Here is an 11,995-nt window from a genome sequence, read left to right on the forward strand (position 1 = left end):
AGCTCCTGTGGTTCTGGGTCAGGTAGCTCCTGTGGTTCTGGGTCAGGTTGCTCCTGTGGTTGAGCTACAATGCCTGTCTTTATTTTTATTGTTTCTACAAGATCTAAACTGTCCATATTTATCTGTTCTACAATGCCCCCCTCCTCCCCTACGGCTGCCGGTGCCTTTTCCTTCTCCTCATTCTCCTCCGTCTTCAGAGGCATCCATGACTCTTTGTGCAGCCTCTCGATTATTCTCCACCCCCTGGACACCAGGGGGCACTGTAGCGGCCATAGCAGGCGGCAGGTGCTTGAACTCTTCATCGTTCACATCATAGTCCTTCATCTTATGGTCCAGGATCCACCAGCGGCCCGCGAAGCCAACGTCCAGTACCCGCGTGTGGAGCTCCCTCCAGGGGATAGAGAGGTTGGAGCACTGGGCCTCGTAAAGACTGGCGTCCGGGTTGTAATCGGCGAAGTAGGTGAGTGAGACCACTCCCAGGCTGAGGTGACGTAACCTTCCCTCGTTACGAAGCTTCGCCAGCTTCTGCACGTGCCCATCCGATGTTCCACTGCGTATCCACGGCGTCAGGAGCCCGAGCTGATTGGCTGTATCCAGGACGGTGGTCTCGAAGGAGGCGTCGTCGGGGTTTGTGTAGATGCAGGTGCCGGCTCCACCCAGAAGGCTCAGGTAGATGGAAGCTTTGATTGGCCTCTCCCACGCGCCTACCACAATCTCACGACACGCCTCCTTGTAGTCTCTGGACATGCCGCTAAACCACACACCTGATTGAGAGGGGAGAGAATTGTGAGAAAAAGACAGACAGCATTCACACGAGATAAGATAGATGGTTTACTAAAACAAAGGCAAAACAGACTGACAGCATATCCCTAGACATGGTAGTGAGGCATGCACACAATTATAATGTTTTGTGTGCCAACACTGTATTGTATTGCATTGCATTTCCAAACTGACAGGGATTGTCTCAGAGAGAGGTCACAGCAATAACTTCAGTCACGTGCCTTCCTCCACCCTGTGATTGCAAGCAGGGGCAACTGTAAAGGATCAACAGCTAACAATGCCTTTACATAGACGAGTATGAAGTACATTTTCAAATCTAACTTGTGTAAAAACCACAACGTGATACAGTTTGTTTGAAGCTAATGTCACATAATCTGATAACCTCATGAATGACTTTGGCAAGACAGTTAAGCAAGAAAGATCATGCGTTCGTTCAGGTTCGTAAAGGCGTGGTGGGCTAACACGGCAACCAAGAGATAGATCGATTTCTTACCCAATTTGCTATTTTTCAACCTCTCCCATCGGGTGCCATTGACGGGTCCTGCTCCTGCTTCTGCTACAGAGGTGGAGCACCATCTCCTAAGCACCCACGAGGCAGCCATGTTCGTCAGACAGAAGCCGATCGTTCCGGAAGTTCACATTCGGACTGTCTCGGATCGGAAAAACACAGAAGACCGGAAAATACATTAATATCCAATGTGATGTTTTTATTTTATTTATTGAGACAAAATGGCATGTCAGTGAAAAGTTGTATTATTATTATTTTTCCCGTAAAAAAACAAATATCCAGTTCTGCTTAAAAATAATGTTATTACATCCCTGTAATATCATTAGAAACTAATAAATATAATGTAAGTACAAATGTTTTTTCGTTTTTTACATTCGGGTAACACCCATATAACAAAGAAAACACATTTGGCGCACCGCATTATCTTCCGTCTGTACCTGGTCACGTGAACACGATGATCCGTCTTGAGCCAACACAGGATCCGTTGTGTACATAAGGTGACGTGGAACAGGCGAGTGATAATGTGAATTTAGTGCACCGTAGTTGAAATTAACACAATTAGCTAGCTAGTTTATTCAGACAACCAACGCAGTACACGTTTAAAAAAATATTTAACTATGTGCTGCTGTTGTTAGGTGAGTTGATATTGAGATATAAAGCGAGACAACAGTGCTAGCTCGACAGCTGTCAGGCTAGCGAGGTGGTCGTGCCAGCACTGCTAACATAGCTGACTGGCTCGCATTGCGGACACAACACAACAGAACCTCCTGCGACAAACAGGTAAGTCTCGGATCACGACGGCCAACGTATGACTATAAATCTGACGCTACCTACTAGCTAGAGTTACAGTAAACTATAGGCATAAACATGACACAGACTGCTAGCCTGCCAAACAGATCAACACAATCTGTCATTTGTCAGATAAAAAAAATTGCACCTGCATATTCGATGTCGCATGCCTACACATGTTGTTACGTATGCTTTAGAAGGCAGCCAACAAAGAGAACATCTTGTCCATATGTAGCAAAAGCTAGCAGGCTACCTTATCTGGGAGAAGAACACAGACTGTTGCCATACGTCCGACTCAACAGTTGAGTACATTTCTCATCTCCGTCCAGGTCTTGCATGAAGTGGTCATCTTTCCAGAGTTACCATGGCGAGTCCAGATGATCTGAAGTTCCAAGGTGAGGCTCATGGAGTGGCTCCCATCCTCCTCCTCTGTTTATCCCCTTCACCTCTTCACTCTTCCCCTCTCTCCTTGTCTCTACATCTTCCACTGCCACTGTCCTGCACCTCCTTCCTCAGTCCCTCCTTCATTCCTCACTCTAACCTCTCCTCTGTCTTCCTCTAGAGCTTGAGGAGGCCACTGACCTGCTGTTAGCAGACCCTGGGGCCTCCACCAGTAGTGTCTGGCTCCAGCAGACTGCCCCCGGGGCCAAAGCCATCAGGGGACATCAAACTGGACATGTCCGATGGAGGGACAGGAGGAGAGTTCAGAGGTCAGGACAATGAATGAGTCAATCACACGCTCCATTGATAATCTGAAATGTTGCCTTTGTAATGATGTTTGCACAAACAGCCAAAAACCAAGCAATATGGGGATAACTGATTGACATTACTGTTTACAGCTCTAAGAGGGAGAAACAAACTAGCGGTTTCTGGACCTTGAGTACTACCAGTCGTTCTTCAATGTGGATACAATGCAGGTACAATATGCTTGAAATAAGTTTAATCTGCACTGTGAGGCTGGTCTATGTTGCTGTTTTTAACATCTGCCTTATAGAAAACCATAAATGTAGTGGTGTTAGTTGCTGTGCAATGTCCATTGGTTGACTGACTTCCTGTCATGGGATGCAGGTGCTGGACAGGGTCAAGGGTCGGGTGATGCCTTTACCAGGACGGAACTTCATCAAACATACCCTCCAGTCGAGTCCGGATTATATGGTAATGGGACACAAATCACCACTATAGCTAGATAAATTGTTCCTAGATAGTTAGATCTGAATTAGAATGGACCTTAGAATGTTAACTTTTATTGCCGCAAACTGACGACAGTTTGCCAAACTCTGCATATCTTAGGTTGTAATGTGAACCACCTCTACCCAGACTAATCTTACCTCCTGGTTCCCGTATGTCCAGGTCCCTTCTGATCTGTGTTACGCTGGTGTTCTCTCTGGCCATCAGTGGTAACCTGTCCACCTTCCTGAAATCTCTGGGAGCCCTGATTACCACTACAGACCCCAGTTCCACAGAGGTATGGTACCTGGGGTTACGGCTTGGCTCCTTATCAATGGTTTCATGAGATTTGCTATGTAAACAAAGGGGATTGTTGACTGTTTTCTTTACTTTTTCAGCACAGAGGCCTTTTTCCAGACCATGTTATATTACATGCAATAGCAGTGATGTTGCTTGCTTTTTCTCACTCCCCTCAGTGGACGATAGCTGCAGTAGTGATCTTCCTGTATGCCTGGCTGGTGCCCCTGGTGTATGGGGTTTCCTGACCTGGAGGCGGAGGGAGGAGAGGCAGCAGAGTGGTTACTCCTTCCTGGAGACAGTGTGTGTCTATGGCTACTCCCTCTTCATCTACATCCCCACCTCAGTGAGTCAGCAGACACACTTGTAATTGTCTGGGTTGTAATTCAGCTAGCAAAACATTAATCCCCTTGCTAAATGTTTTGCAATGGAAAATGAAGTTCAGGTGGTACCCACTTTACGGTTTCATAGTTTTCTTTAGTTTTTGTGCCTAGTGAATATGACCCTTTTCTATAGTGTATTTCTATCTGATTGGGACCCAATCCGAACATTTTGTTCTCTAACAAACCAATCACCTCCCTCTCAGGTGTTGTGGATCTTACCATTCGAATGGCTCCAATGGCTCCTGATCCTGGTCGCCATGGTGATCTCTGGGTCGGTCCTGGTGCTCACCTTCTGGCCTGTCGTCCGCGATGACACCAAGGTGACTGCTTTTGCCACTGTGGCAACAATCGTCATTCTCCATGCGCTGCTATCAATTGGCTGCAAGGTAAGAGCCCACTAAGAGTGCTATGGGCAATAGTTACCTAGCCCCATCCTCCTAGGCCCTGTTCAAATAATTTGAAGAATGGCAGTTATCATGGTCTGACATTTTTATATAGAAATTATTCCTCATTTCACTTAAAACAAAAAATGTTTGAACCAGGCCCTAATCATAATCTAAATGGGAATGTCGCGGCTGTATGTGCCTCAGGGGAAATGTTTCATGTCTCATCTCCAACACCCTACTTCAGTCTCTCATTCTTCGTTAAGTTTCTAACCCTTTACACCTGTCTCCTCTGTCCCTCTATGCCATCTTTCAGATGTATTTCTTCCAGACAGCGACTCGCACACCAGTTCCTACACTCGCACCCAACCACACAGCAGCAATATAGACCAACAAGACCCACTGACCAAGAGGAACATGAGGGAGGAGATGTGTCAAAGTTTGAGACCACTGGGGAATCTGAAAGGACTAGATAAAAGGTTTAGGCTTTTGTTACCTACTCTGTGAGCATTGGAAGAGTAGCTAGCTGGCTGACTGCAAAACAGATGAGTCAATGGCGAAATCGTTAACTACATTGTCGTGTGAGTAGGGCTATAAGAGTCGAGAGGGAAATGTTGGATGAAATCAGTTTACAGCACCTGTGTGGACGTTTTTTTTTTTCAGTTCAGTGGGTCACACATTATCCAGTCCTTTCAGATCAGATAAGGGGACGTAGCTCCTGCATACTCCGATGCTCTAACCAATAATAAGGATCCACAGAGGACTGACAAGTGGTCAGAAAGGTACCCATAACATTGGAGGTTCTGGATGTGCTAACCCTACTCTAGTACATTATGGACTTAACTGGATCAGCAGCCCATTAAAGTACTGTGTAATTGACTACAAATGTTATTACAAAAAGGGACAAGGATAGAGGCCTATGAGTATAAACAAATTATGGGTTATGAGGATTGCATTGGGGGGAAATGTTTGCTTCTGCTGCAGAAATGATTGCACTTGTATATTGTAATAAATCAATATTTATCATGGAGAAGTTGGGTGCACCTCAATAGTCGAGACTTCCTCTTATCTCATTTTATCTGCACTAAAAAACATAGGAAAGGAGGAAGCATGAGATCTGCTCTAACCAGCTCAGTTCTGTCAGTGCAGATGGAGACAAGGAAAGGAATTATTTTTAGACTTGAAATCCTCAGCTGCAGTCTGATCTTGAGATGAACCTATTGGAGGGAAATGCTGTATGAATGTTTAATGTACTAATACAGGGGTGGCCAACCTTATCCATAAAGGTGCATACTTGTGTTCCAGCAAGCAAAAACACCTGATTCTACCATCAGATGAGTTGGATCAACAGGTATGTTACAGCTTGGCTGGAACCAAGGCCTACTACACCCACGCCAGCCCTCTGCGGGTGAGGTTGTATACCTCCGAGATGGAAAAGGGTTGTCCTGGAACGTGTAGTACTGTGCTGACTAATGTATCCACACCACCTTTTCTTTTTGTAGATAGACTTGTAAATTAAGGAAAGGGTTTGTCAGTGTATTTAATTATTTATTCTTTGTTCACACTTCCCGGGTTTGTGATTAAACTGTCATTCCAGTCAATTGCTTCATCTTCTTGGTGTTGAGGGCAGGGGTCTAACGCTGGCCCTGGAGTGCTGTCTTGGCAGGCTTCTGTTCCAGCCCAGCACTACCACATCTGATTTAAATTAATATTAGTTTAATTAGTTGGTAGGTATTGGGCTGGGACAAAGGCTGCAAAATATCCACCATCTACATTTCATATGAGGAAGTATAGAGATCCCAGGTATGCAGCATTTGTTCCAGCCCTCAGCTTACTGTACTTTGAAAACATTGATTCTTGTTTGTCCAGACACCTCAGGGGCTAGGCTCAGCAATGATCCCTGAGATTTGAGGTAGTTGCTTTGTGTGTGTGCGCTTGGAGGACACATTTACAGCTATAGTCCTTGGGCACATCAATGTCTGCTGACCATGTACGCTCAAGATGTTATAAAATCAGATTTCACTAGTCATCCCTAACTGCTGGTTTTGGTTTGGAAAATCCGATCCTAGATCTGTGGCTAATTGTCAGGGGCAATTTATTACCTCAAGCAATACAAACAGGAGTCTTCCTGATGCACTTTCCATCAATAGATGTCCCTTGAGGTCCCAGAGAAAAGTGTTTGAATGCTAAGCTAGCAACTATCACAACATTGGTGTTAAAATTCAAACTAATATCAATTATAAGACCTGATCCAAAGATTTTTTGGGGACTTCTCCACCAACATTTAATTTACTCCTTTTATACTTGTTGCTTTTCTGTGAAAGAAATAAAACAAATAAAGACAACTGAAAAGTTAACCCTACAAACTAGCAAGACATTTTCTTCATAAAACTTGCTAAATCAAAAAAAAAAAAATGAAACTCAGCCCACAAATTGTGACTGGAAGCAATGCATACATGTCCATTAAGTCTTTGTTTGAAGGTTGGGCAATCGACTTGCCCAGGAAAGGAGGAGGAGAGGTTTAGATATATCGTAGGTAGTGAGGAGGGAAAGAGGTGACTCCCTCTATCCGAACTCCCCAACGCAGTCTCAAAATGAAGGAAAGGAAACCGGGAAGAATGTAAACTAGGATTCAGCTGCTCCAACGGCCAACATCAGTGTCCTTGGTCCAGTCTGTCTTTGTGGGTTCATCCTGCTTCCACCAATACCATCGGCTCACTGCAATCCTGATTGGCTATGAAGGGGAGTGGGGGCCGGGTCTGCTGCTGTGTCCTCGAAGCTCATTGGCTTTGGACAACATACCTCAATCGGAGGTGAGGTTCTAACAAGAGTTCCAGAGTTGGTGTTTTTCAAGATCACGTTCTACAGCGTTCTCCTACACACTGACATCTAGGCTGCCTCTCAAATGACACCCTAGTCCCTATACAGTGCACTTAATTTGTCCATGTGGCTCTAGTCAAAAGTAGAGCACTGTATATGGAATAGGGTGTCTTTGGAGATAGCCTAGGTCTACTGGGCTAAAGACTACCACTATGGATGACCAGACAAACACCTTTGGGGGAGCTAGCTATCGCTCTGAATGGGGCCGCTTAAGGGAGAGAGGCTCTACAGGCAGGTGGAGAAGTGCCTCAATATGAAAACAAAATGGCATCAGTGAGGGGTGTTCATAGTGTTCTACTGTACAGGAAAGCCCCTGTCCTTTCAGTGCAGATCTGTAGTGGGGGACATCCAATCCAGCGATAAGGGGGAGGTGGGATAGCGACGGGCTGCAGTGGATGGGGTTGGGTTTGTGTTTGGTGGAGGAGGAGGAAGGGTGGGGCATCACACTGGCACAAGGGAGGCGAAATGTCCAAAAGGGGGAGAGGGAGGGAGGGAACCCGGATAAAGGAGATGATACCTGCTGTACAGGTGTGCATTGAGTTATTCTTTGCAGCAAAAGTCTCTGTGTTCAATGTGTATGTGTAGGTGTACATGTGTCTGTAAAGCATAAAAAGGTCCAGTCAAACAAAGTTCAGTTCAGCTCTCCATTCAGAAAAACTGCCAATTCTTTGTGCTGATCAGTCTGTCAGTTGAACGTAGAGGTGCTGCCACCCTCTGGCTGGACTGGTGATATCATAGCTGCTGCACGATGATGAGAGGGGGAGATGGGGAACAGCTCTCAAAGCGGAGAGAGCGGCGGGGAGGGACGGATATGAGAATAACTCCAGTGATAGAGAGATGGACAGTAAAGGAGAAAGGAAGGTGCTGAAGGGACAACACGACAGCACTGGTTTTGGTATTCTGGTTCTGGCTGTGGTCGGTCAGGGGGAGGGGCTAGTAGAGGTCATGCAGGGGTTCGGAGGTGAAGGGTGACGAGGTCTTAACTCCCATAATGCATGGTGTTGCTAGGATGGCTATGGGAGAGGCCATGGAGATGGCGGGTCCCCCCATGGTGAACTGGTTGGTGACGGGATAATGCTGCTGCTGCTGGTTAGAGCTGCTGCTGCTGCTAGGACCTGATTGGCCAGTAGAAGCTCCTGAGTGTGGGGGAGAAAATGGGAAGGAGAGAGTGGTAAAGAGTGTTATCACCTTCCCTTGAGTGGTTGTGGGCCAACTATGTCACACACTTCAGAATCCACCCCCCATTTACACAAATGATAGGCGTTTAGGGAACTTGACGACCCCCCAGGTGCACGTTTTGGTTTTGCCCTAGCACTACAAATAATCAAAGCTCGATGAGGAGTTCATTATTTAAATCAGGACCGAGTTTAGGAAACCCTTGTATAGTGTATAAAGAGACGTACCCTGGACGATTCCGGTGCTCATGATGGAGCCCATCCTGGAGTGGGTGTGATTCACTATCCCTGTGTTCACTGAGGGCGGGAACAGAGGAAATAGTGAGACCGTATTAATGCACACACAAACACACAGTCAGTCACACTGTCTGTGCTTGTCTGTCAGTCAGTCCATCAGTCCATAGTATCCTACCGAGGGGGATGAGGTTGTTGTGGGACACCGTCGAGCCGCTGCCCATGACTGTACTGAGGTCATAGGCTGTAGGCATCCCTGAGAGAGAGAGAGATAGAGAGAGAGATGAAAGGGTGATACAGGGAAGAGAGTGAGATGGGGAGGAGAGAGAACGAGAGAGATGGGGGAGAAAGGGAGCGAAATGGAGAAAAGCACAACAGAAGCATAAGCATCCTTTCTCTCTCACACAATCGCTTTCCCTCAGAGAGAGCATGCATCCCGTCCTTCTATCAGCTGCTCTGTTGGCCTGATCTATTCTGTGATATCCCTACAGTTTAGTAAGACATTTGGTGGTGATGCTGTATGGATGCTTTTGCCTGATGATGCTATCATGGGTCAGATTGTTTGTATCGTCTGTGTGTTTACCTGACACAGCATTGTTCTGCCTCATGCAGTGTGTGTCCTCTACCAGTGTCCTCTATGTGTGTGTATTTACCTGACACAGCCATGCCCTGGCTCATGCTGTAGGCCCCCCAGTGTTCCACATGGTCTCAGAGGGGGAGGTGTAGTGCGAATTCCAGGAGGGGTGTGGGGGTGCTGCCTGTGTACCTACAAAAACACACACATACACGTCATGAGAGGGAGCTCCCTCTCGTTATCCTGAATGGCACAGGCCGAGGGCAAAGGAACAGACCAACTCACCTGAAAAAGGGGCCCTTCAAGTCCAGGAGGTTGCTGGACTTGGAGCCTGTCTGGTCCACTTGGGCGACAATACTGATGTCGTAGCTTTGTCTGTGAGGAGGGAAGAGAGCCAGGGATTGGTATAGGAGGAGGTGAGAAGGGAGGTGGATCGATTAACACAGACAGACAGAGAAGCACAGATTCAGCAAGCACACATCTGTAATACACATATATACAGTGCTTTCGGAAGGTATTCAGACCCCTTGACGTTTTCCACATTTTGTTATAGATAAAAAATCTAAACACAATACCTCATAATGACAAAGCAAAAACAAGTTAGACATTTTTCCTGATTTATATTATAAAAGAAAAATTGAAATATGATATTTACATAAGTATTCAAATCCTTTACTAAGTACTTTGTTGAAGCACCTTTGGCAGCAATTATAGCCTAGCCAATTATAGCCGACAACGTTGAGACAGCCTATAAGGAGGTCAGAGACCTGACCATGCGGTGCAAGGAGAACAACCTCTCCCTCAATGTGATCAAGACAAAGGAGAGGATTGTGGACTACAGGAAAAGGAGGACTGAGCACACCCCCATTCTCATCGACGGGGCTGTAGTGGAGCAGGTTGAGAGCTTCATGTTCCTTGGCATCCACATCACCAACAAACTAACATGGTCCAAGCACACCAAGGAAGTCGTGAAGAGGGCACGACAAAACCTATTCCCTCTCAGGAGGCTGAAAAGATTTGTCATGGGTCCTCAGATCCTCAAAAGGTTCTACAAGCTGCATCATCGAGAGCATCCTGACGGGTTGCATCACTGCCTGGTATGGCAACTACTTGGCCTAAGACCGCAAGGCATTACAGAGGGTAGTGCGTACGGCCCAGTACATCACTGGTGCCAAGCTTCCTGCCATCCAGGATCTCTATACCAGGCTGTGTCAGAAGAAGGCCCTAAAAATTGTCAAAGACTCCTGCCACCCTAGTCAGACTGTTCTCTCGGCTACCGCACGGCAAGCGGTACCGAAGCGCCAAGTCTAGGTCCAAGAGGCTCCGAAACAGCTTCTACCCCCAAGCCATAAGACTCCTGAACAGCTAATCAAATGGCTACCCAGACTATTTGCCCCCCCCTACATTGCTGCTAATCTCTGTTATTATCTATGCATAGTCACTTTAATAACTCTACCTATATGTACATATTACCTCAATTACCTTGACACTGGTGCCCCCACACATTGACTCTGTGCCAGTAACCTCTGTATATAGCCATTGTTATTTACTGCTGCTCTTTAATTTTAAGTTATTCTTATGTCATACTTTTTTATTGGTATTTTCTTAAAACTGCCAGGTTTCCTCCAGATGTGACACTTGGCATTCGGACCAAAGAGTTCAATCTTGGTTTCATCAGACCAGAGAATATTGTTTCTCATGGTCTGAGTCTTTTAGGTGCCTTTTGGCAAACTCCAAGCAGGCTGTCATGTGCATTTTAATGAGGAGTGGCTTCCATCTGGCCACAACCATTAAGGCCTGATTGGTGGAGTGTTGCAGAGATGGTTGTCCTTCTGGAAGGTTCTCCCATCGCCACAGATGAACTCTGGAGCTCTGTCAGAGTGACCACCTTGGTTCTTGGTCACCTCCCTGACCAAGGCCCTTCTCCCCCGATTGCTCAGCTTGGCCGGGAGGCCAGCTTCAGTAAGAGTCTTGGTGGTTCCAAACTTCTTCCAATTTAAGAATGATGGAGGCCACTGTGTTTTTGGGGACCTTCAATGGTGCAGAAATGTGCCTCGACACTATCCTGTCTCGGAGCTCTACGGACAATTCCTTCAAACTCATTGCTTGGTTTTTGCTTTGACATGCACTGTCAACTGTGGGATCTTATATAGACAGGTGTGCCATTCCAAATCATGTCCAATCAATTGAATTTACCACAGGTGGACTCCAATCAAGTTGTAGTAACAGCTCAAGGATGATCAATGGAAACAGGATGCATCGGAGCTCAATTTCGAGTCTCATAGCAAAGGGTCTGAAAACTGGTGCACATGTGACGTAGTACGCCATTTCCGGGGACCACTTTTAGCTCGTGAGCTCTACTTTCAGAACTACTGGCTAAAACTAATTCAAAAGGGCCAGAGAATATCAAGTTATTTCAAGTTTGTAGTGGCTGTTTAGAGAATCTCGGTTGCTGACCATGGCATCAATTATCATATCTCAGTATAGAGCACTACATACCAAATAAGTATCATTAATAAACTGTTAACAGTAATATATTCTATAAAGGAGACCCTTTAACATCATGGCATGTGTAGCTATAGTCCAGAGTGTTAATAGGCTTGGGCGCTATATAACACGTTAAACAGTGCAGAAGGTACTCTTATACACACATACCATCTTGTCAACATCCAATAAATATGTCCTTTCAGAGATTCTTGTCCAGCCATCTCATTATGTGTCCAGCAGTCATTGTCCTGCTAGTGTGAGTCCATTGGTCCATGACACATTAGGCCTTTGCTTGAGCTTGTGTCTGCTACTCCTGTGTCTCCGTCTCTGTCAGCGTC

The 11,995-nt window shown here is 46.1% G+C and overlaps 1 protein-coding gene and 2 pseudogenes across 1 annotated transcript; 1 reads left to right on the forward strand and 2 right to left on the reverse strand.

The window, feature by feature from the left end:
• Nucleotides 1–7: 7 nt before the first annotated feature.
• On the reverse strand, nt 8–1,600 carry LOC135537936 (mitochondrial import inner membrane translocase subunit Tim29-like; annotated as a pseudogene).
• Nucleotides 1,601–2,409: 809 nt separating this feature from the next.
• Nucleotides 2,410–5,908, forward strand: LOC135537938 (protein YIPF1-like; annotated as a pseudogene).
• A 1,760-nt stretch (nt 5,909–7,668) lies between these two features.
• Nucleotides 7,669–9,304, reverse strand: LOC135537935 (histone-arginine methyltransferase CARM1-like). The gene is made up of 4 exons (XM_064963945.1): nt 9,250–9,304; nt 8,775–8,852; nt 8,591–8,659; nt 7,669–8,323 (listed from the first exon to the last, which is right to left on the reverse strand). Exons 1-4 carry the CDS (start codon nt 9,272–9,274, stop codon nt 8,121–8,123), a joined length of 375 nt encoding a protein of 124 aa, XP_064820017.1. The 5' UTR covers nt 9,275–9,304; the 3' UTR covers nt 7,669–8,120.
• Between the last annotated feature and the right edge of the window lie 2,691 nt (nt 9,305–11,995).

Source organism: Oncorhynchus masou, unplaced genomic scaffold (assembly GCF_036934945.1).
Source record: "Oncorhynchus masou masou isolate Uvic2021 unplaced genomic scaffold, UVic_Omas_1.1 unplaced_scaffold_8737, whole genome shotgun sequence".
Taxonomy (NCBI): Eukaryota; Metazoa; Chordata; class Actinopteri; order Salmoniformes; family Salmonidae; genus Oncorhynchus; species Oncorhynchus masou.

Excerpts from the sequence above, each read along its gene's own strand:
- LOC135537935 (XM_064963945.1), bottom strand. The coding sequence starts at position 9,274 with ATGAGCCAGGGCATGGCTGTGTCAG. Across the intron at positions 8,853-9,249 it reads CCAGGGCATGGCTGTGTCAG|GGATGCCTACAGCCTATGAC; the intron begins GTAAATACACAC and ends TCTCTCTCTCAG. Across the intron at positions 8,324-8,590 it reads GAGCACCGGAATCGTCCAGG|GAGCTTCTACTGGCCAATCA; the intron begins GTACGTCTCTTT and ends CCCCACACTCAG.